The sequence below is a fragment of the Propithecus coquereli genome, unplaced genomic scaffold, assembly GCF_000956105.1.
Source record: "Propithecus coquereli isolate 6110/MARCELLA unplaced genomic scaffold, Pcoq_1.0 Scaffold129, whole genome shotgun sequence".
NCBI classification, from domain to species: domain Eukaryota; kingdom Metazoa; phylum Chordata; class Mammalia; order Primates; family Indriidae; genus Propithecus; species Propithecus coquereli.
The window spans coordinates 5,334,542-5,357,706 of NW_012137080.1; the positions used below are offsets into that span (position 1 = coordinate 5,334,542).

General features: G+C 41.6%; 1 protein-coding gene across 1 annotated transcript; it reads right to left on the bottom strand.

Moving 5' to 3' along the window:
* Positions 1-1,003: 1,003 nt before the first annotated feature.
* On the bottom strand, positions 1,004-22,070 carry DIEXF (digestive organ expansion factor homolog (zebrafish); the record flags this gene model as incomplete). Its single annotated transcript, XM_012638379.1, has 11 exons — positions 1,004-1,597; positions 7,464-7,709; positions 8,761-8,873; positions 9,009-9,191; positions 10,333-10,535; positions 12,316-12,535; positions 14,198-14,608; positions 16,585-16,673; positions 18,707-18,877; positions 21,202-21,448; positions 22,029-22,070. Coding segments are annotated over 11 exons (2,169 nt in total), but the record flags the coding sequence as incomplete, so codon positions are not given.
* Between the last annotated feature and the right edge of the window lie 1,095 nt (positions 22,071-23,165).

Genomic DNA, 23,165 nt, shown 5'->3' on the forward strand with positions numbered 1-23,165 from the left:
AAAAAAACCACAAGGGTATAAAATTTTAAATAAAATGAAATAAATAAAATAATCTTTGGAGCAGGCCTAATCCTTTTCCTCACCTTAGTTGAATGAGGTGGAACAGCCCGGGAAATTTAGGCAAGGGCAGGGTCATGAAGGAAATCGTCATGATCCTGACATAGTCTGTAGACAGCAGGGTACCGTTTTTCCTTCTTTTAATAGCAAAGGGGATGGGAAAAGCTAGAGACCCTGGAACCTCCCAGTTTCCCCTCCCAGCCCTGCTGATAACAAGGTGGGCAATCGTCTGCCACTTGGAGCCTCAGTTTCCCCACATCTTAAATGGTTATAAAGATAGTTTCTCCACTAGAGTTAATCCAAGTTAATCCTTACCTGGCCAGCCATAAATTGTTCTTTTAAAATGTGGTTATTACCTCATGAGACTCAAAAGGCCATCCTTTCACTGTACGTAGCCCCTCCCTAAACCAATATTTATAGAATCAACCCAGGCTCTAATTCCAAAGGACAACCCAGCCCTGCCCTGCCCTGCCCTGCCCTGCTCTGCTCTGCCCTGAGGGACTTTTTTGACCCTCAGAAGGGGAGCAGGTCAATTTCTGCTCCTGCCTGAAAGAGGGGGACAGCTTTCTCAGCCCACTTCCCATATGCAAAGTCAGTCCTGGCTCTGTTCCTCATAAAAAGCAAGTACTGGGGCCCCCCAAGCTAGAGGAGGGTCAGCTGGTGCCTAACTCCACTTGGAGATTAGTGGAAGGAAAAGCTGGGATTCAAAACATTTACTATTATGAGTTAAAAAAAGATTAGTGAATGAATGTACTCTTCTAGATTGAACTGAAGTAGAATAAGGTTTAAAAAAGTTTGGCTGGCAGAAGATAACAGTTTTACAAAACCTATGCCATCCAAAATTAAGATGACATGCAGCAGCAAAAAGCATTCCAATTTCTCATAACCAGTTTTCACAAGCAATGATGTGTATGCCTTACTTTAAGAAAGTGTGAAACAAATAGGCAAATTTCAAAGAATTTACCAAGTGAAATAAGTTAGAGATAAAATCATAATAAAAGAATTTACGGCTTACAAAAAGATTTACAAGTGGAAGTTGCCTTCTGTGATCTTTTCAGAGTCCTTCTAACCTCCTCTTCATCTCTGAAAGGTATGATTTACCAAAATTTGGTTTACATGTAACTTTTCAGGGACAAATGACCTGAAAAGAAAGAAGTATCAGATAATACTGACATTGGCTAGTGCTCTTTACTTGTATCAATCCCTCTCCTGTATAAATAATCAGAATTGGGTCCAAGTGGCAGAGGTTCAAGTATTATATATCATGCCAAATGCCATTTTCTGTCCAACAAAATCTCAGTTTTCTCCAGTAATAAAGAGGTGAACATTCTTCTTAGACTGTAGCATCTGTGCTGCTCGCTCCACACCAACTACGGCAGCTAACCTCTGGGCATCGTACTTGGAGTAGAGGACAGTACAGGTCCACGTGGCTTCTTCTCCTCTGTCGGTAGCTCTCAGCATATTACAGATTTCACTGTAGAAGTGTGGATACGTTGGCAGTTCATAGAAAATCAGGTTCCTGATGCCTTTTATTGTATATCTGTTAGAATGGGAAAGAAAGAGGCTATGTCTACTTGAGAAAGAAACAATTTATGGAAAAGCTACCTAAGAGTTGTACAGAAGCATAGTTCACTCTTGTTGCTTCATGCTAAAGGAGGAAAATAACGGCACAAATAACAGAATAAATGTTATTTTAATTTGAGCTGGAAAGACTTATTTTTGTGACAATGTATTTGAATTCCTAATGTTTAGTTTAAGACAATGACAAAATAAATTTGCACTTCTTGAGCCTACTCTGTGCAGGCTGAGGTACAGTGGGAAAGAATAGTAGACCAGGATGAAAGACCTGTCACAGAAAACTTAGAAAGCAGGCATTTATGATTTAACATTATTCTTATCATAAGGACAAAAAGAATGTTGTGTACCAGAGATCAGGTCAGACCCAGTTACATAGAATAAACTGCACAATTGTAAATGCATTCCCCTTAGTCTTTTCTTGTCACTCTGTAGACATGTTACCTCCATGGCAGATGTCCCAAGTTCACCCATGTACAAAATCCTGCCTGAGGACCCATTAGGCATCATGAGAAAGCAATCAGTTTCAATAGCTTATGCATTTCCACCTCCTTCCCTGCTGCACAGTGGTGGTGGGGGGTTAGACTCAAGGGACTCACCATATGGTTTGGGTCGATGTCAAATGTTCCCTCTGGTACTCCACAACAAAAGATTTTATCCATTGACAAGGTTCTGATCCTTCCTGTTAGACTCACTCATATGTGGAAAATGTTAGCCTCCCTTGGGAATTTTATTGTATTCACAGAGGGGGATAAGCTTGTCTTTTTATCTCACAGTTCATCCTAATCTCTCTAGAAACCCTGCTCTTCCAAACTATAACTGTGATCCATCATGTGGTTTGCCTTTCAACTCACCTTTCTATAAAGAAGGAATTCTAATGGCTAATAAACTTGAATAAACGGTTCTACTTCACCAGTTATCAAAACAAAAACAAACACTGAGTTCCACTTCTGCTTAGTAAGTACAACACTCAAGAGAATGTTTCTCCCATATTAACAAGAAGAAGCTAGATAATCTACAAAAACATTCGTTTTCTTATGCCCAGAAAGCTACTGTCATGAGGCAATCAGAAGAACTGAATTCAGTGCTGGGCTGGTGTATGTTTAATAACTGGTTCTCAGTGGGAAAAACAAGGTGCTGATTTGAAGAATTCACTACTTTCTGTGGTGTAAATACTCCCACCATAGCCAATTTCAAGCTACCAATGTCATGCTGCTGAACGTAGAGTTGGGAAGAGACATGCAACCAGATCTCATGAGCCAGTATGAGCCAGCTTCAGCCCACCACTGACTGAATTCCAAAGAGCAACCAAGCCCTTCTGAGGAAAAATAGGACCACAAACTACCATACCCTTGGCAGAGCACAGGAGAAACAGGGTGGCTGCCAAAAAATGGGTAGGAAGAAATAGCTAACCTTTAACAAATTCTTAAAGGGCAAGTACGGGCTTGCCTGGGATCCCTGGTCGCTCCTTTAGTCCACATCCACCGGGAGCCAAGAGAGAGACTGGAGCGAAGGCAGAAGACCCAAGAGAGACCCCACGGTGGTGCGCACATGAAAGCCCACCTACTTCCCAGATCCATACCTTGAAACCCACAGCAAAAGCCCGAAACAGAAGCTACTGGTAGGGGGAGGGTAAGTAGAAGCAAAAGTTGTCTGCCCTTAAGGGAGGGGAGGTAAACCCCCCACCCTCCCATCTCTCCCCACCACATGGCTTGCACCCAGTAGTAAGAAGCAATAGCATTTTGCCTCTGGAAAGGGGCAAGAAACCTGTTCAGCCCAAGACCCTACACCAACAGAGTTCTGCCACCACTGGAAGAGAAGCAGGATACTCTTTCCCACCAAGTCACCTCACAGATCCAACGCTGAGTTTTGGCTGCCATGGGAAGTGGTGGGGCAGGAACCCTGAGGAAAAGTCCCGCCACCAAAGCCCAGAATGAACAGAGCCTGCCTAATACTAAGCTGGACTAGGAGGAAAACCCTCCCTCCCAGCTCTTGCCTTGCAAAGAGTAACAGGCAAGAGCGGCCTGGTGCTGGGAGAGGGCCAGAGTGGGGAGAGACCCTCCTCTGGCACAGGAGTACAGGGCTCAGTGACAGCTGAGAGGAGATCTCGGCTAAGAGGAAGCTTTTAAAAGCTTCCCAAGGGGATTCTAATGGATAGCAAAGTTTGGGAACCACTGACCCAAATGTTAATGATTAAAAAAACCCAGATAAATGCAGGTTGTGGGACATTCTACAGGAAACCAGATTGGACTCTTCAAAAAACGGCAATGTTGTGGGGAAAAAAAAAAAGCCAGAGCATTATTCTAGATCAGGGCTTCTCAATCTCGATGCTACTGGCATTTTGAGCCAGATAATCCTTTCTTGTGGGGGCTGTCCTGTGCACTAGGATGTTTAGCGGCATCCTGGCCTCGACCCACTGGAACCACTAGAATAATTCTTCAGCTGTGACAGCCTAAAATGTCTGAAGATATTGCCAAATGTTCCTTGGGGAGCAAAACTGCCCCCCAGTTGAGGACTAAGCTAGATTAAAGAAACAAAAGAAGTTAACCAAATGCAATATATGATCCTTAACCCTAAATTAGGGGAAAAGAGCTATAATGATCGTTTTAGGGGCAACTAGGAAAATTTAAATATAGACTATATGTTAGATAATATTATTGTAGTAACATCAAGTCGTATGATAATGGCATTGTGGTTAGAGAAAAGAATGCTTGTTTTCAGGAGCTACCTGCTGAAATATTTAGAAGGGAGGTGTCATGAAGGCTCCTGCGACTTACTTTAAAGTGGTTCAGGAAAGAAAAAAATAAGAGATGTGAGTGGAGAGAGAGAACATGAGTATGTGCAAATGTGGTAAAAGGCTAACAGCAGGTGAATTTGGAAAGGGTTCACAGATGTTTACTGTTAGAGTCTTAAAATTTTCTTTTGAAATGAAATATTTCCAAATGAAAAGCTGGGGGGAGGCAGGATATAATAGAGCTATACATGTTAACTTAAAAATATATCCCTGATATTCAAATATATATGCCAAAATGTTAACATGTTTGAATTGTTTTTCAATGAGCACATAAAACATTTAATACAAAGGAAAAAACCCCAATGTGTACAGTGTGATCCCAATTTTGGTATTTAAAAAAAAACAGCTGTAAATACGGGTGTGTGTGCACGCACATGCATGCACATATTTTTCATACAATAAAGACAGGAAAAAAATACACCAAAAAGGATATTTGTATCAGGGCACTGAGATTATAGGTGATTCTATTTTCCTTTTTTTAACCTAGATTTTCCAAGTGCTCTACAGTAATGGTGTAATACCTCTGTAATCAGGAAAAACAAAACAACAAAACCAAGGTAAATGTTATATTAAAAAACAAAACCAAACAAAAAAACCCCACAAGAACATCTACCTCAGTCCCCGTTCACCCACCCTAGAGACTAGGTATCTCCTGGAAGGAGGAACATGACCAGGGCCTCCTCAGAGGGGCAGTTAGTGTCCATTCTCACCCCTTCCCCTGCCTTCTTCCTCTCTTGTATATGTTTTGGGTCTTTAGTGACCCCTACAAATATGGCCTAACCGCCCTGACAGCACCTAAAACTAAGGACATTCCAGATGTCAATTTTACCTGACAAATGTTAAAGATAAATGAGGCAACTACAACTGACTTGAAAGGCTGGCTCCTCCCTGTGGTCTATAAAAACTGAAAACTGAGATTCTCGTATAGGGGCAGGGAGTACCCAGCAACACCCCAGCACCCTCTCCAGACTCCACAGATCCCACCTCCAGAGTTTCTGACTTGCCCCTGGTTGAGATCCTCTCTGCTGTGGTGACCCATTGATAACGCACAGGAAAAGAGCTGTGACCCACCCCTGGGAGGGCAATCATGACCAAATGTACAACCAATTCCAAGACTCTACTAGTTTCACCTTCCCCAAAGAAAGCAAATCTTCAGGCTAAAAAAATGTCTGCTCAAAAATGAATTCTAATCTTCCTAACACTGCCAACTGTCATAGAGAATATAAAAACGGAATTTCAGAGTTGGAAACTACAGTTTAAAATACATGAACTTTTCCCAAGGTCAAATAAAAAATCAAATCACAAAGGCAGTGCAGACCAGAAGACCCATCATCACCCTGGTGATTGCTCAAGCAAAAAATTCTATAGCTGGAAACCTTGAGATAATTAGCTGCTGCAGAACTGGGAAGCACATTCTTTTCATTCATCTTCAGCTTAGGAAACACCAATTAACCTGGTCCAGGGCATAAAGCAAATGGCATATGCTGAGATTTGTCTTTATAATGACTTGGAGGGCAACAAGGCTTGGTAAATAAATGAACAGGGTAAGATAGGGGACTGTCCTGCTTACAAAGGGGCTCCAGGCCCTGTCCTTGAAAAGCTAGAGATATTTGAGATCAGTCCGCATCCCAGCTTAATTCACACTTGCTACACAAACAATCACACTGGGATGTTTTCCAATCCAACTGTTTCACTTAAAGGGCTTGCTTTCACTTGTCAAGATGATAGAAAGCTAAGGGCTTTTAAGACCTTGATGTGTGCAACTCCCCCAAAATACTTTCCGGCATGAATGAAAACTCAACTTACTAGAACAAAGCAAATAATGATGCCAACAGCAGGCATTCATTAACACTCTTTGGCCAAACAGCCTTGTCTAGGTAGCCAAGAATGGAGCCCAGGAAACACAAATTTAGTCAATTCTCAACTCTCTACTCATAGATGAATTAGTCAGCAGAATACCTAAAGAGGTCACGTCATGCCAGCTCTGCTGTGCCCAAGCAGACTGCTGAGATTCCTCCACCCCCATCCTGGTGACAAGAACACAGCTGGGGAACACCAACCTCACGTCAGCATATACTAAAAGGCAACACAATGCCAAGGTGAATCATCTACTGTGCTCCAAAGCCTTGAAGGCTTCTGGCTTATCTGTTTGGGATTCTCTGAGAAAATGTACCCTTCTTTAGTACATATGATTGCAAGTTCATAAAACAGTAAAGTCAGAACTTAAATTCACTGGACATTATTGTGAAATCAATAAAGAAGACGTAATAGAATACAATTTCCATTTCCGTTTCTCTATAGGTAAAGGTTTTAAAAAGGCTTTTCCATTTGTCAGTAAAATAATTCAATTACGTGAGTTCTGGGGCCACAAAGTGCTGCCACTATCCCAAATGGTAACAGAAGTCTCAATGTTACTAACCCTCTAATTAGAATTTTTTAAAAAATAATAACAAAAAGGCCAATCAACTTACTTTATCAAAGTCACTTGATGGGGAATCTAAGTAAACACTGAAATCTTAAATATTCAACTCTAAGCCCCTTCCCCCTTTGCCTCCTGCAAACCTCAAAGGGCCCACAGTCCTGGTTCTCCTTGTGAGGAAGTAACCGTGCACAGCTCTCCTCAGGAACAATGTAACTGACTGAGTTCCGAGGATGTGCTCAGTCTCCATCTCCCCAGACTACACAGCCCTCGATGCTTCTGTCTGGGCTTCAGTGACAGGTCTCTCTCCTTCCTGTATTTACCTAAGTTGTCCCTGTGTAAAGTTCTTGAGGTACAACCACAGCTACACTCTAGGTCTATATGCAGGTTATGTTTTTGTTTTCACAACCTTTTCCAATAATGCTCATTTTGGGAGGAAACCAACGAACCGACCAAGAAGAGTCTCTTCAGCCCAAAAACTCTTTGGCTTCTCTACAAGAGTGGCAGAGTGAGGGATGACCTTATAACCCCACGAAGCCTACCAAGTGCTCAGAAGCAGGCCATGATTTGTACTGCATTTCCCCTTCAGAGAGGGGGTGAAACCTGGCACTACTTTACCTTTTATAGAAATGGAACCGCTCTGTGAGGAGCAGAAACTGCTTCTCTCCTTGAAGAAAAAAGTGTCTGGCCCTGGAGACGCCAGACTTCTGGGTATACTCGCAGATGTGGGTGAAGTTGAGTTCCTCCTTCTTAAAGAAATTTCGGAGACGCACGAAATCAAAGTAGGAGGGGATGTAGATGAGCGTGTGAGACATCACTGCATCGCGATACTGAGGTAGAATCTTGTTCACAAAAAAGTTAAACCTGATTTGGAACAGCAAAGGGCAAAATTAGTGTTCTAGAATTGAGCTTAGGGTGTCTATTAACTGAGTGACCCAGGGCGAGTCACAGTCTCATGTTAAAAGATTACCTCTGCAGAGGCCAATATGACTTACCTTCTCTCAAAAAGATTATGTAAGGATAAAACTTGATAAGCACACTAAAAAAATAAGTGTTAACACCATTCATTGTAAAAAATACACGTAGTCTGGGCACAGTGGCTTGTGTCTGTAATCCTAGCACTCTGGGAGGCTGAGGCAGGCGGATCGTTTGAGGCCAGGAGTTCAAGACCGGCCTGAACAATATAGTGGGACCTCATCTCTACAAAAAATTAAAAATACTGGCCAGGTGTAGTGGTCATGTGCCTGCAGTCCCAGCTACTTGGGAAGCTGAGAGGCAGGAGGATCGCTTGAGCCCAGGAGTTTGAGGTTGCTGTGAGCTATGACACCACTGCACTCTAGCCTCGTAGTCCAGGTGACAGAGCAAGGCCCTGTCTCTAAAAACAAACAAACAAACAAACAAACAAAAAACCAAAAACAAGCATGTAATGCTATTATATCCCAGAGAATTATTCTAGGATGTATATACCACACCATTCATTCATTCAGTCAACAAATAATCACTGAACATCTACCATCTACCGTACACTAAGTATCCTTATGCTACCCCTAACTAAACATAATGAGGCAAAGGGGAAAAATATCTACAGAATAAGACACGTAGGCCTTGGCCTGGGGAGCTTACAGTAAGTTGCTAACATGGGACACTGTGCAGCATGAAGCATTATTTTAAAAATGCCACAGTCAAGAAAGAGGGAAGGAGTCCTGACTTACGGTACTAACCCTGCCACTAACTAGCTATGAGACCTAAGCCAAGTTACCATTTCTGGGTTAAATGGCATAATTAAATTCAATTATCTCATCTAATTTTGTAAACAGTAATCAATAGAGACAAAATGGAATGTAATTCTAAATTTGTATGCCAAAGTCAAATTTCTCTCTGTGGCCCCCAGGGGCTGATAGGAGGGGTGGTTTACCTGGCATCGATCACTGAAGCTAGGCTGTCGACTTCCATCCTCTGGAAGACATGTGGGAGCTGCACCAGGACATGACTGATGGAGCCTGTCATTGGAACATTCTTCACAGCCACCTGCCAGTCATCAATGAGAGCATCAGGAGGCAAGCCAGCCCCTTGCTGACTAAATGCTATCTTCTCCTTCTGCCTCACGACCCAAACAATAAACAATGCTCATGAAGATACAGAGGAAACAAGGACAGAACCCACCTGGCCTTGCAAATTGGTGCAGTACTTGTTGAACACTGAGTTGATCTGGGCATCCTGCAGGGCCCCAAACAGCAGTGTCTGCCGATAGTACTTGGACCAATTACTGAGGCTCCACATCCGCACTCGAGAAAAGTCTACACCATGAGAGTCCAGGGGTAGTAGGTTCATGTGGTTCATCAAATGCTTTGAGCAGAAATAACACTACCATTAATGTTTATTGAGTATTTACGTGTTGGACACTGCTAAGCATTTTACAAATCAGTCATCTCAATTAATTCCACAGAGCACATATTATCATCTCCCAAATTACAAAAAAACCAAGACTCACATAGGTAAGCTGACTTGCCCATGGTCAGCCAAACACCCCCAGAAGAAAAGAAGCTAAAACTGGCCACCTTCTGGACCTTTAAAAAAAGATCAAAATGGTACCTATAGGAATATTCCTTTAAAAGGAACTACTGAAATGCCACCCTAGTCACTCTATGGGTCCCCCAGTCCCAGACTTGGACAAGAAAGGAAATGACATTGAAAACAGAGCTGCTGTCCCTCAATGACCTGGTTCTCAAAACATTAGGAGTATTCCCAGAGCAACCCCACCTCCCTTTTCCTCAAATTAAAGAATATGGCTCAACCATTAACCTGTCTTTTCCATCTTAATTATATTTTCACTTTGTAATATATCTTGAAGGTAATGAGTACTATAAATTTACTTCCTACTTTATAAGTAAGTACCACCCTTTATTTGTCCCAAACTTCCTGCAAGCTTCGTGTCATGGGGTTATAGGAGTTTTTCAATTTTAAAACTGATTAACACTGCAGTGTATATGGAGAAGGGGAAAAAATTTTACAGCACAAATTATAGTAGGGAGATAAAGACATCCTATATATCTCTGTAAAACAAGATCCCACATTACAAAATCTTAAGCAATGTTTTCCTATCTCTACTAAAGACAAGACAAAAGAGAATGAGTATATCCTGTATGAGGAATTATGTTAGGTAAAGATGTTCCTGATAAGGATTTTCAACTAACCAATCAGCCATCCATCTACCCACCCACCATAAAGTAGACTATTAGTAGAAAGCGACCTTTAAGGATAGAAAATCTTTTCTGGAGATTTGAAAATACTTACAAGAATTTTTATCTCTGATTGACCAATCTGCAGCTAGAAAAAGGGACAAAGACTTTTTCAAATGTGAAGTATTTCCACGTTTCCAAACTGAGTTTTAACCTAGACTTAAATAACCCTTTAGGACTTGAACCACTGAGCTACCTGTCTCTCTAATATAAATGTTGTCCCTCTACATGTGAATGACCAGCATTACCAGGACATGCTCCCAGTTCTGCATCAGGTAAATGTCAGCTTGATCAATGATGAGAAGCTCAATAGAAGACAAAAAGTCAAAATCCCTCTTTTTCTCTCCTTCTCCACCAATGATGGTCCTCAAGCCCAGAGGGGAAGCGATGAGGATATCCGAGGAGTAAAAGGGGGCGTAGAGTCGGATGCTCCTCTGAAGTATTGCCACTCCTACACGAAACAGCCAAGCACACATCAGTTCATCAGTCACTACCAAGCCCTTACCTTCCACCCTCTCAAAGCATTCCACATGTATGTTCCCTTTAGCGTATAACTGTGCTCAAATTGCTTTAATTATTAAAAAAACAACAGTAATAATCCTCCCTTGCATCTATAGTCCCTCCTAGCTCCTACTTTCTCTTCCTTTCCTTCACTGTCAAACTTCTCCAGAGAATGGGCTCTGCTTTTAAATCTCCCATTCACCTCTCAACCCACTGCAATCTGGCCTCTGAATCTCAGGACTCCAGTGAAATGACTCTTGCTAAGGTCCCCAGCTACAGTTACCAATTCAACGAACACTTCTTAGGGTTTCTTGTCAGAAATGCACAAATGGCACATTAAACACACCCTCCTTGAAATGCTCTCTTCCTTGCTAATAGTTTCCGGGACTCCAACACTCGCTTCTGCTTCGATCACTGACATGGCCCATGTCTATCTTTCCAGATCCAAATACCACAAACTCCTAGATTCACCTGTCAGATCTACTCTCATTCCACATAACACTTCCGGTAAATTTATTCACTAACCATGGGTTTAACATCATCTTCACTCCAATTTACATTTCTAGCCCACAACTCCTTCCTGAACTCCAGACCAATATATTATACCAAGTGCTTGCTGGACATCTATATATATTCCAAACAAAACATCAGCTCTCCTTGCCTTACACCTTATACTCCAGTCGTATCAAAGCCTGTGTAAATCTTAGGTGGTTCCAGCTTAGTTACCCTGATGTCTCCACATAGGCAGTTTCTTGTTTGAAATGTTTTCCTCCACGCCAACCACTCTGTTTTATAACTGGCTAAACCCTGCATAGGTTTCATCCTAATAGAGACAGCACCTCTGCCAGGATGACTTCCCTAATCACCCTGCCCCCACTTCGGGTGAGGAGTTTGCTTTAAACGCTCCAGAACACTCGCTGCATACTTATTATCCTGCACTGTTTCTCCCCTTACGCTGGACTTCCTTAGCAATGGGAACCATAACTTTTATTTCTACATCCTCACTTCTTCTATTTATTTTTTTTATTTTTCAGAGAGGGTGTCTTGCTAGGCTGCTCAGTCTGGCCTCAAATTCCTGGGCTCAAGCAATCCTCCCACCTCAGCCTCCCAAGTAGCAGGGACTACAGATATCCCCAGCTTCTTAACAGTGCCTCGCATACTGTAGATACTCAAGAAACGTTTGTGAACAAGCATATGTGACTAAAGAACATTTTCCCAGGAACTTTATTCTAACAAGGTACGATCAACCAATTAAATGAGAGCTGAATCAGAGACAAGCAAAAACGTGAAAGGTTGGGTGGGAGTGGGTAAGTCACATGTGGAGATAATTCAGGGGTAGGCACTCTACACAGCAGACAGGAAGGAGTCCACCCTTTGCACATTCAGTTTATTTAGCTTCCCCAGAATGACCCCACCCAGCCTCTGTCACTTCCACCTTCCCTGAGAATGCCTTGTAGCATCTGCCTGTGTGCTACCAGCTATGGGTGTGTTGAGACATTTCTGTTATAAACGTGCATGTGTCTTTAATATATAGCCTCAGAGACTCTCTCCACCCCATTAGCCAAGGCAAAACCCTCTCCCCAGGCAAACAAGATGTCTCAAATGCACACTGCTTCTGTCAGAAGGCTGAGTGAATGACCCACTGGGAGAACGTCTAATTCCAGGCTTCCAGCCTCCCGCTACATAGACCTTAGGTCCCACGGTATCTCAATTTTGATAAGGAGAATTACCAATCCTGAAGTGGTCATCAATGTTGCCTGCAAACACAGCTTCATAATCCTCAGGCCTCTTCAAGTTGGGTGGTCTCTCCTCGGGAGCAGAGCCATACTCTCCCTGAAACCTCTTTTTATTGCTCACAATGATTTTCTTCTTGCTGTCGCCCTCAAGGAGGCTGATGAAGAGTTGTACCACCCGCAAAGCAGCTTCCCGAAATGGCACCACTATCAGTACCTGTGGAGAGAGCAACGGCGGCCTTGGTAGAGGCAAGGGGAAGGAACAGGAGGTGAACCTGCTGCAAGTGGAGCTAAAAAGCCCATGTACAGCAGTGACCCCCGGCCAGGAACCATATCTATGTCGTCCCCTTTGCACAGGGCCTGGCTCAGCACGAGAAGCTGAGCACCTTTCATACCCACAGCACCACATCCTATGGACTTTAGTCCCATGGCTCTATGGGAGACAGTTCTCAAGCAGAATTTGAAAATACCCTTTACGATAAGCCAAGCACAACACTTAGCGCGGTATTTTTATCCATGAGACCCACTGAATAAATATATGCTGAATAAACAAATGGAATAAGTAGAGAGGAAATAAAGCAGGTAAGAAAGGATTAATACATCATTATATTTTTAGTGCATTCCCTAATATATTTTTCAGAAATGATGACAAAGCATTTCTGAAATAAGACCATAATTTAATGGGAAAAACAGGACCCAGTTTTCAAGCATTTTCAGAAATGCTTAAAGCTAGTGCTGAAAACAAAAACAGAAGATGCTTAATAAATGGTTAATTTCTAACTGTCTTTATGTAAACAATATAATTAATGGACATAACCCCAATCAAATCATGCAATTCACCAAATTAAAAATATGCTTCATGGGTAATCTGCCTCTTATTTGTCTACGCAGTTCTAAATGGACACAAATAACCTTATGATCCTGATGTTCAAGACTCTGCAGTAGCTTCCCAGAACTAGGCAACCAGCACAGCCCAAGGAGTGTAGTGATTCAGCTTCCTACAGAACAAGGACGGTGGACCAAGATTTAAGAGGGCTGAGTTACTGTCCCACCTGTGACACTAAGTTAGTGTCTGGGTTTTGGTTTCCCAAGTTACCAAACAAAGAGGTTTGACTAAGAAATCTCTAAGAACCACATCAGTATTAAAATCCCAGAATCCTATTAAGCTCCCTGAGAAAATTTTAAAAGGATGAGTTTTCTTCAAAATGAAGAGACATAGGCTAAGGGGTGGGGGTGGGAGGCAAGAACTAGCTCCATAATGTCACGAAAAGTGCACACAGAATTAAAAGACACTTCCTTAAATGCACCGGAGCTCAGACTTATGACCACGAACAACTGTAATCACCACTTTAAGCAGCAATAACTTTACAGTGGCAAACAGGGATTTTGGTTTTCAAAGGTTGACATATTTTTGTGGCTTAGCAAAGAGAGTCCTAGGTTCTAGTTCCATCTCTGCTACTCTTTCCCTGGTTCTCTTTAGCAAGGCCCTCTATGAATCTGGGTCTCTATCCACAGCCACAATGTGTGAGTATTGGATAAAGGCTCATTAAGGTCTCATCCAGCTCTGGCAATCACAAAGAAGAGATTTATAATAGAGTGTTATTTATCTATGTTCTCGGTTGAAGGAGAGTATCATGAAGTACCCTCTTTTCACAAGTTTCCAGCTAGATCCACTGTCAGAAATAGTCCACTGGGCTGTCTGCAGTGCTGCTCTGACACTACCTGGCCCACTTAAGTGTTCGTGTTTGGGCTTATTCATTATTCCAGTCAATTATTAAAACATCCAAGTACCTGCTAAGTGTCAGGCACTTATATATTAGTATGTGGCAGTGCCCTGCAGCCTCCTTCTCATGGGCAAAGCTTTCCTGCAACCACTCACCTTGGGCCTGGTTAGCCCTTGGTCCCTGAAGTCATCGTCGTCACCCACTCCAAGTTTCTGGCTTCGGCGTCTGCTATTGTTGCCAAGCACCTGGGCATTGGCTTTAAGGACATGGTTTATCACATGCAGGCAGTACACATGGCGGATCTCTTCCCCATTCTTTAGGGCAGTCCTTTCTGGGTAGAACAGGTCCTGGTAAGAATTCATAATTAAGAAGAGTTCTTTCTGGAGAGGGGTGAAGGGGCTACTTGATTTCTGGGGACCAGACAGGAACTGGCTGTTGGTCTTGGCCCAGGTGGATCCCAGAGGCTTCTGGAGATGAAGTGACTGGAAGTCAATATCCTTTGGGGGTTTAAATGTTTCCAACTTCTGAAACTTGGATGAAAAGACAAGCTGGCCTAGAACAGGCCACTAGGAGAGAGACAGAACAAGAGCCAATTTAGAAATTAATAACACTTTACATTCACCTGATACTCTATAATTTACTGGACTTTCATGATTTATACATCATCTCATTCAATCCTCACAACAACCCTGCAAGGCAGGTACCATAGTACTCATAGTTTAGGAAACACTGAGGCTCACATAGAGATTGTATGATCCAAATAAAGTTTACACAGAGGAGAATCGAGCTGAGGCGTAGAGACCAAGGTTTCTAACTTCAAATCTGAGCTATTCACTCTACCAGTGTTTCCCATGCTGTTCTCTGGAATATATTCTGGGAAGAGTCAAAATTCATTCAAGAAAAAGAGTGCTCCATGATCGCATAACTTTGGTAAGTATCAAAAAACCTAATCTCCCTGAAGGAGATTCACAATGTACATTAGATACTAAAGGTTCTGACAAATCCCATGACAAGAAATCTCTCCACTTTGTTTGAATTCTCAAGAATACTATTTTTTCTATTTTGTGGGATACAAATTTGGGAATTTTTGCATTGCAGCAAAACTGCTGATCTAAAAATAGGACTACCTCAGCAATAAAGACAGATGAACTACTGACAGCTGAAATAATTTGGATGAACCTCTAGGGAATTAGTTCGAGTGAAAAAAGCCAATCTCAAAAGATTTCATGCTGTACGATTCCATTTATTTAAAATTTCTGAAATGACAAAATTTCAACATGGAGACCAGATTAGTGGTTACCAGGGCTTAGCAATGGAGGGGGGTGGGGTGCAGAGGGCGGTGGCTGTGGTTATAAAAGGGCAACAAGGATCCATGTGGTGCTGGAAATGTTCTGCATCTTGACTGTGGAGGCAGATACAGGAACCTACACATTGATTAAAACGTATAGAACTAAATATGCACACGCATACATACATTAAATAGGAGCAAAACCAGAGAAATCTCAGTAAGACAGGTGCAAGATGTTACCATTGAGGGAACTAGGCAGAGTACAGCATGCTTTTGTATGATTTCTTACAACCACATGTGTATCTGTAATTATTGCCTCAACAAAAACTGCAACTAAAAAGAAGGTGAGGCCGGGCACAGTGGCTCATGCCTGTAATCCTAGCACTCTGGGAGGCCGAGGCGGGCAGATTGTTTGAGCTCAGGAGTTCGAGACCAGCCTGAGGAAGAGCGAGACCCCGTCTCTACTAAAAAAAATAGAAAGAAATTAATGGGACAACTAAAAATATATAGAAAAAATTAGCCGGGCATGGTGGCGCATGCCTGTAGTCCCAGCTACTCGGGAGGCTGAGGCAGAAGGATTGCTTGAGCCCAGGAGTTTGAGGTTGCTGTGAGCTAGGATGATGCCACGGCACTCTAGCCCGGGCAACACAGTGAGACTCTGTCTCAAAAATAAATAAATAAATAAAATTAAAAAAAAAGAAGGTGACCTACACTCATGAACAATATCGGTGGTGAAAACCAACAAAGCAGCAAAAACTGCCCAATATCTGAATGATTTATTTGTGAACCTATCTCAGATATTTCAAACAAATGAACAATATAGTAGTACCTACTGTTTTACTGAACACTGTTTTACTAAATGATTACTACATATTAGTTAGTAAGTGAAATTATTTTATTTTGAGGTAGGCATTACTGTCCCCCTCTAACAGATCAGAATAGTGAACAACAAAGACGCAGATTAACTTGCCTCAGGTCAAGCCCCTTGCAGATGCTGATCTAAACCCTGGCACACCTGCCTCCAAAGCCACTCTTAGCCAAAACTGTTTTATCTAGTGCTCACACTCTAGCTTCCCAGTGCCTTTTCTAGCTACACCTGTGCCCTACTAGGCTCTTCAGCCTTTCTATGCCCCGTTTCTATCAAGCCATCTACTACTGGTGTACATCATACATTCTGGGAGACCACTAGAACCCAAGACCACTTTTATTTAGAGCTTTCTCCGTCAGTGACTGGGATGATCAAGCAACACTTACTTTTAGCTGCTGGGTAGTTTTGGGATTTGTGGGAAAAGCCTGAATGTCTTTTTCTTTCAGTTCTTTGTTCACATGTTGTAGAAACGGATCTAATTCAGAAATAAAAAATGTCAGCACACTTAGAGCAAATAGAGGGGGTTTTCCGGTGTTCCCTCATGAATACCATGTTGATCTTCACAGTGTTAACTCATCTTTTTTTCCACCTCCTTTCCCCATCCTCTAGCCCAGTCCAGAGCTTAAAAGCTTCTGACGGGTTCACCTTCCTCAAGTATTTCTCCAATCACATTACTTCCTAGCTCAAAAACCTTTGGGATGCACCTCCAACCTGCCTCCCCAGTGTGATTTCTGAACTATATGGCCCTCAAATTCTTCCGCCTCTGTGCCTTTCCTTCCTTCAACTAAAAGTCCAGGCTCTCCTTCACCTCATTTTTGCATATACAAATATTACCAATTTAATGTTACCCTGACTCATAATACTTTCCAAGGACTTACTGTGTCAGGCCTCCCCTAAGAGGCCTGGTCTCCTATATAGTTATCACTCTCTCCTCTCCTCCCAGCCTCACCCACCCATCCCAACACGGATTATTAAGTGCATGTCTTATCTCATCTAGCAGACTGCAGCATCTCTGAGGCAGGTTCCATGTCTGATCAACACTGTATTGCAAGACACACAGAAATGTTCAATATTCAACTGAACTGAACAAACGATCCACATGATAGCACCTGCACTCTGAGTAATCTTCAGTGCTCCGAGCTAGCCACGCAACCCAACCTTCTCTCCCAGACCCACTCTTAAGAAACAGAGCAAAGTTAAATGACCCATTCAAGAATCCAAAAGGTAAGACTTCAAATGAAATGCACCTTTATTAAATACCTAACATAAACACAAACAATAGGACATAAGAATTCTAGGTGCTAATATATATGTATAGCAAAACAACTAGAGAAATTTTAGGATGATAGTCAAGCTTCCTTATGTTTCCTCCAGGGTATCTAAGTTTTGATAGTTAAGAATGGGGTTTGTACTAAAATCTATCTGCCACTTCTCCCTCTTCTGCATAACAGTCAGTAGAACTAAATGAGCTAAATGAGGATTAAAATTTCAGCTTCAGGCCAGGAATGGTGGCTCATGCCTGTAATCCCAGCACTTCGGGAGACTAAGGCAAGAGGATTGCTTGAGGCCAGGAGCTTGAGACCAACCTGCGTAATTCAGTCAGACCCTGTCTCTACAAAAAACCAAAAAAATTAGCTGGGAGCAGAGGCCCACACCTGTAGTCTCAGCTACTCAGAAAGCTGAGGCAGGAGGATCACTTGAGCCTAGAAGTTTGAAGCTGCAGTGAGCTATGACTACGCCACTGCACTCCAGCCTGGGTGACAGAGCCAGACCCTATCTCTAAAAATAAATAAATAAATAAATAAATTTCAGCTTCATTAAGGTAAAGCTGGGTTGAAGAATGGCACTCGGATCAATGAAGGCGGTCAGGATACAGAATGAGACCAGCCTGACTTGCCCAGCCAGGCACAGGCTGAGAAACTGGACCTGAGATAGCAGAGACCTGCCTAAGGCTCCCACAGGCAGGCCTTGTCCGAGTGACTAACATTTGGTCACAGACATGGTCAAGAGGCTGAGAGAAACAGGGGAGATGCGGTGGGGCTTTTTGGCTTTGAGGCTTTCCCTGGTACCACACAGATTAGCCACTCCTGGGTCTTACAAACCTGAAAAATTACTGCTCCAAAAGGAAGAGCAATTCAGGAGTAGAGAGAAAAAATGGGAAGTATTTTCTCCTTTTTTCCTTTCTCTTCCTTCCCTGCTTGGGGAAAAAATCGGAAGTCCTTCTCTGATTCCAATTATGGAATCAATCATGGAAATGTGAGGCCTGGAGAACTCCTTCCCTACTATCATTCTTAAGTTGTTTGTTGTCCTAAACATCCCTCAACCCCAACACTGACTAACCATTGAAAGACACAAAAAACCTTCGAGAAGTTCTTTTTCCCAGTTCTAGATCTAGCCAATAAACAGTTTTTATGGTTGCTCATTCCAGTAACAGAGTTAATGTGCATTAGTCCACAAACAGTGTACTAAGCACCTGGTAAATTCAAACAACACACATTGTGCTATGACCTTGTGATACTTTTAAAGAAGAGTCGTTTCCACTTTCCTCTTCGAGAAAATTGGTTTCCAGGCTGAACAGTGACTCATGTTTGGCATCTGTGAACTCCTCGGGGGATTCTTGTGATGTGCCAGGTGGCCCTTCCCCATCTTTTCCCTCAGGGTCAGCAGATAAGGCTACATCTGCAGTTTTGAAAAACATTTTGTAAAATTATTTACTCATAATTATAATTATACTTCTGTTGACAAATAAAATCTAATTCCTTAGTCTATACCAATGATCACCAATATTATTTGCTTTTAGGCAAATTCAGGTAGAAGACACAGATTTCAAAATTAAGCCTGGGCAGGGTGTGGTGGCTCACACCTGTAATCCCATCTTCTCAGGAGACTGAAGCAGGAGGATCGCCTGAGCTCAGGAATTCAAGGTTACAGCAGCTATAATTGGGCCACTGCACTCCAGTCTGTGCAACAGAGCAAGACCCTGTCTCTTAAAAAAAAAAAAAAAAAAAAATTAAGCCTTATCATGGATGCAGTGTGATGGTGAATTTTATGTATCAATTTGGCTGGGCCACAGCGCCCAGATATTTGGTCAAAAATTATTCTGGATGTTTCTGTGAGGGTGTTTTTGGATGAGACTTAACATTACAATTGTTAGACTGGATAAAACAGATTAGTCTCCATAATGTGGGTGAGCTGCATATAATCAGGTGAAGGCCTCAACAAAACAAAAGGCTGACCTTTCCCAAGCACAGGCAAATTCTTCCAGCAGACTGCCTCTAAACTTCAAACAAACATCAACTCCTCCTGGGTCTTCTGTCTGACTGCCTTTGGATTTCAAATGCAACTCATTTCTGAGTCTCAAATCTGCCATCCTCTCCTATCAGTTATTTCAGACTTGCCAAGCCTCCATAATTACAAGAACCAACTCCTTAAAACAGATCTCTTTCTGTATACATACGCATCCTATTAGTTCTTTTTCTCTGAAGAACTGTGATTAATACACCCACTTGCAGCTCTAGGAACTTATTCTAAAACGATAACTAGACATAGCACACTAAAATGTACACGAGAGGATGTTCAAAGTAGCACTGATTATAAGAAATAACTAGAAAAAAGTGAAATGTCTATTAATGGGATATTAATTAAATTATCATGTATCATTTACAATGGAATACTATGTAATTAAGAAGCTAATCTGAATCCACATGGAAAGTTACAGAAATGTATGAGACCATTATACACATAAATATACATGCACACTGATACTCACACATACGTCCATAAAAATGTAGTCTGAAAGGTTACATGCAATGTTAAAGGCATTTATCTCTGGGTGGTGGGAATATAGATTAATTATATTACCCTCTCAAATTTTTACAGCAAACATGTATGACTTTTAAAATTTAAAAAAAATTTTCATTTTTAAAAATCAAAAAAGCAAAGAAAAATAGAAACAAACAAAAACCCCTAAATCTGAGGCAATTAATTTTTATCTCAGTAAAGCTGATTAGTTAAAATACTAAGAATGGTACATAACACCTGATAGGATAGAAAAAAACAAGGCTGTAAGGAAAATAGAAATTAAAATAATGTGATGTAAAAAGTCACTTGGATATATCCAGACAATGGAATACACTATCCCAGCAATAAAAAGTAACAAACAACTAATACACGAACAACATAGATGAATCACAAAACCATGAGAAACAAAAGAAGCCAGACACAAAGGGTTCATATTGTATGATTTCATTTATACGAATTTCCAGAACAGATAAAATGAATCTATCATGATAGAAAGCAGGTCAGTGACTGCCTGGTACCAAGGGTGGGGAACTGACTGCAAAAGAATAAGGAACTTTTTGGAGGTAGTGGAAATGTTCTGTATTTTGATTTTGGTGCTAATAACATGGATGTTTTTACAACAATGATGTAAAACTCCTCAAATTATATACTCAAATTGGGTACATTTTATTGTATGTAAATCATCCCTCAATGAAGTTCATTTTAAAGTTAAAGAAAAAAGTCAACTAGAAGTCTGAGTGAGAGTTCCTTTGGGCTTTCAATGCCAGCTCTTCCCTGAAGCCGTCTCTAATTTACCCTAGCAGAGTTCCACTGATCCAGCTGTTCCAGGCAACTGCAATCTGTTGCTTGAAAATTTTTGTATATTTTTATGTCTATCTTCCATCAAACTTGTTCTCCCTAAGGCAGGAACAGTAACCTCGCAATAAATTAAGACAGTCACAAAGGCAGAATTATGTTCTCCTTCCTCTGTATTCGAGGGTCTTTCACTAGGATTGACGAAGTCCTGAAATTGTAAGCAAAAATGTTATTTCTGCCTTTTTCTGGGAAAGGGTCCTGTGTTTCCATCAGATTCTCAAAGATATAATCAAACCCACCAAGATTAAATCTCTGCACTCTCATTCATGCAGTACAGGGCACCGTGTCCATAGAGCAATCTGCCATGGTCCTAACAAAGACAACAGGCCCACACCAAAGACACTTACTTTTTCGCATTTCAGTAGACTCTGCTGCCTTCTCTTCTTCCACACTGACATCACTACCATCATCTTCATCATTCATTTCTGTATCATCTACAACACTGTCTTCTTCTTCCTCTTCCTCCTCCTCCTCATCTTCCTTTTCTTCCTCAGAAACATTCTTTAATGTAGCAAGTAGTTTGTGGTACCCAGAAACTTGTTCTGGTTCACTCTCTGGTTCACTTTCAGAATTTGAAGTATCTGAACTCTCTGACTAAAATGAAAATGGGAATTTTAAAGACAAAAACCGTATTTGTCTCATTGTTACCCTAAGACTATCATCAAACCAATAAGTTCAGAAATTCCTAAATAAAAATTAGCTTTTCTGCATATATTATGCAATCTCATCTATTCAACCAAGACCAAAACTGAGATTTATGTCCCAGATATTAGGCTACATGTTTAAAGGAGCAATAGGAAAATTAGAAAACAACAAAACAATATAGTTTGAGTTTGTTGAAATACCATAGGACCTTTGATTATTTTGCACTCTATTTGTGACTCCTTTTATGCTAAGCAAAAGATACTTCCCCTTAGAATTCACTAAGAGCCCTCTGGTAAGCTTCTTTAAATAAGACCTAATAGGCTACTCTCTTGGGACGGTTTCAAACTCTGGCTTCTGTATTAGCACAATGACATTTTTATAGACATTTGCATTTAAAACTAAGTAATATACTAAAATAAGCTTACATCTGAAGTCAAAGGAGTAGAAATGTAATCAAGCTTTATTATTATATATAATATAAAAGGTAATAACCCAGACCAACTATTATAAAGAAGGTATAAAGCATTACCAGTTGGCAAATCTGTGGCTTTCCTTCCTTTCTGGAAACCCTGAGAAGAAACAGGTAATGTTAAAACTCCTATAATTTCAGTACTCTGGGAGGCCGAGGCAGGAGGATCACTTGAGGTCAGGAGTTTGAGACCAACCTTAGCAGGAGTGAGACCTTGTCTCTACCAAAAACATAGAAAAAAATTAACCAGGCATGGTGGTGTAGGTCTGTAGTCCCAGCTACTCCAAAGGCTGAGACAGGAGGATCGCTTGAGCCCAGCAGTTGCAGTGAGCTATGCTGACAGCACTGCACTCTAGCTGGGGCAACAGTGATACTCTGTCTCGGAAACAAAACAAAAAATCCAAAAAAAAAATCCCATAAATAAACAACAACAACAACAACAACAACAAAAAACTCCACTAGTATGTAGCAATTAGGAAAACGTCTTTACAACTTTAAACGAAAAGAGCAGAATATACCATTGTAAACACATGGTAACTATAGCCACGTAAAAACAACAGATGCACTTGGACAAGAATTGCAAGAATATGACAAATCGTTAATAACTGACAAATGAAAAATTTAACGAAGTCACATGACAAACATTTGAGTCACAGAGTAACTCGCTCTCACCCAAAGGACGGATACTCCTTGGTAAATAAGAGGCCTCGGGGTCCACCTTTTTCTAGCAAATTTCTTGATTAGAATATCCCTCTAACTGCTGAAAAAGCAGCCCACAGTGGTAGAATGAGCTAACCAAGATCATAACTGAGTCTGGACATTTCCAAAGGACTCACAAACTATCGATACATTTGTTTCCTTACTGTAACTGTACAGATCAGTGCTGTCTAAAGTCCCAACCAATTCTTTAAAAACACAGAAAACAAGAAGAACCTAAGAAGATCTCTGACCATAAAAAATCTGCCCACACACAGTGGGGGTGTAGTCTACCATGGGGTTATAGGTTCAACACAAAGCAGAAGCCCCGGAAGCGCTCCATCTCCCGACAGGACGGCGCCAGAATGTCCCCAGCCGAACACGAGTCCCGACCCGGAGCCGGACCGGCAAGGAAGCGTGGGAAGAGGCTGGAGCAACCCTACCACTATTCCTTGGGACACCAGCGGGCCAAACCCGGGGAAACGCTGTCTCCTACTGGAA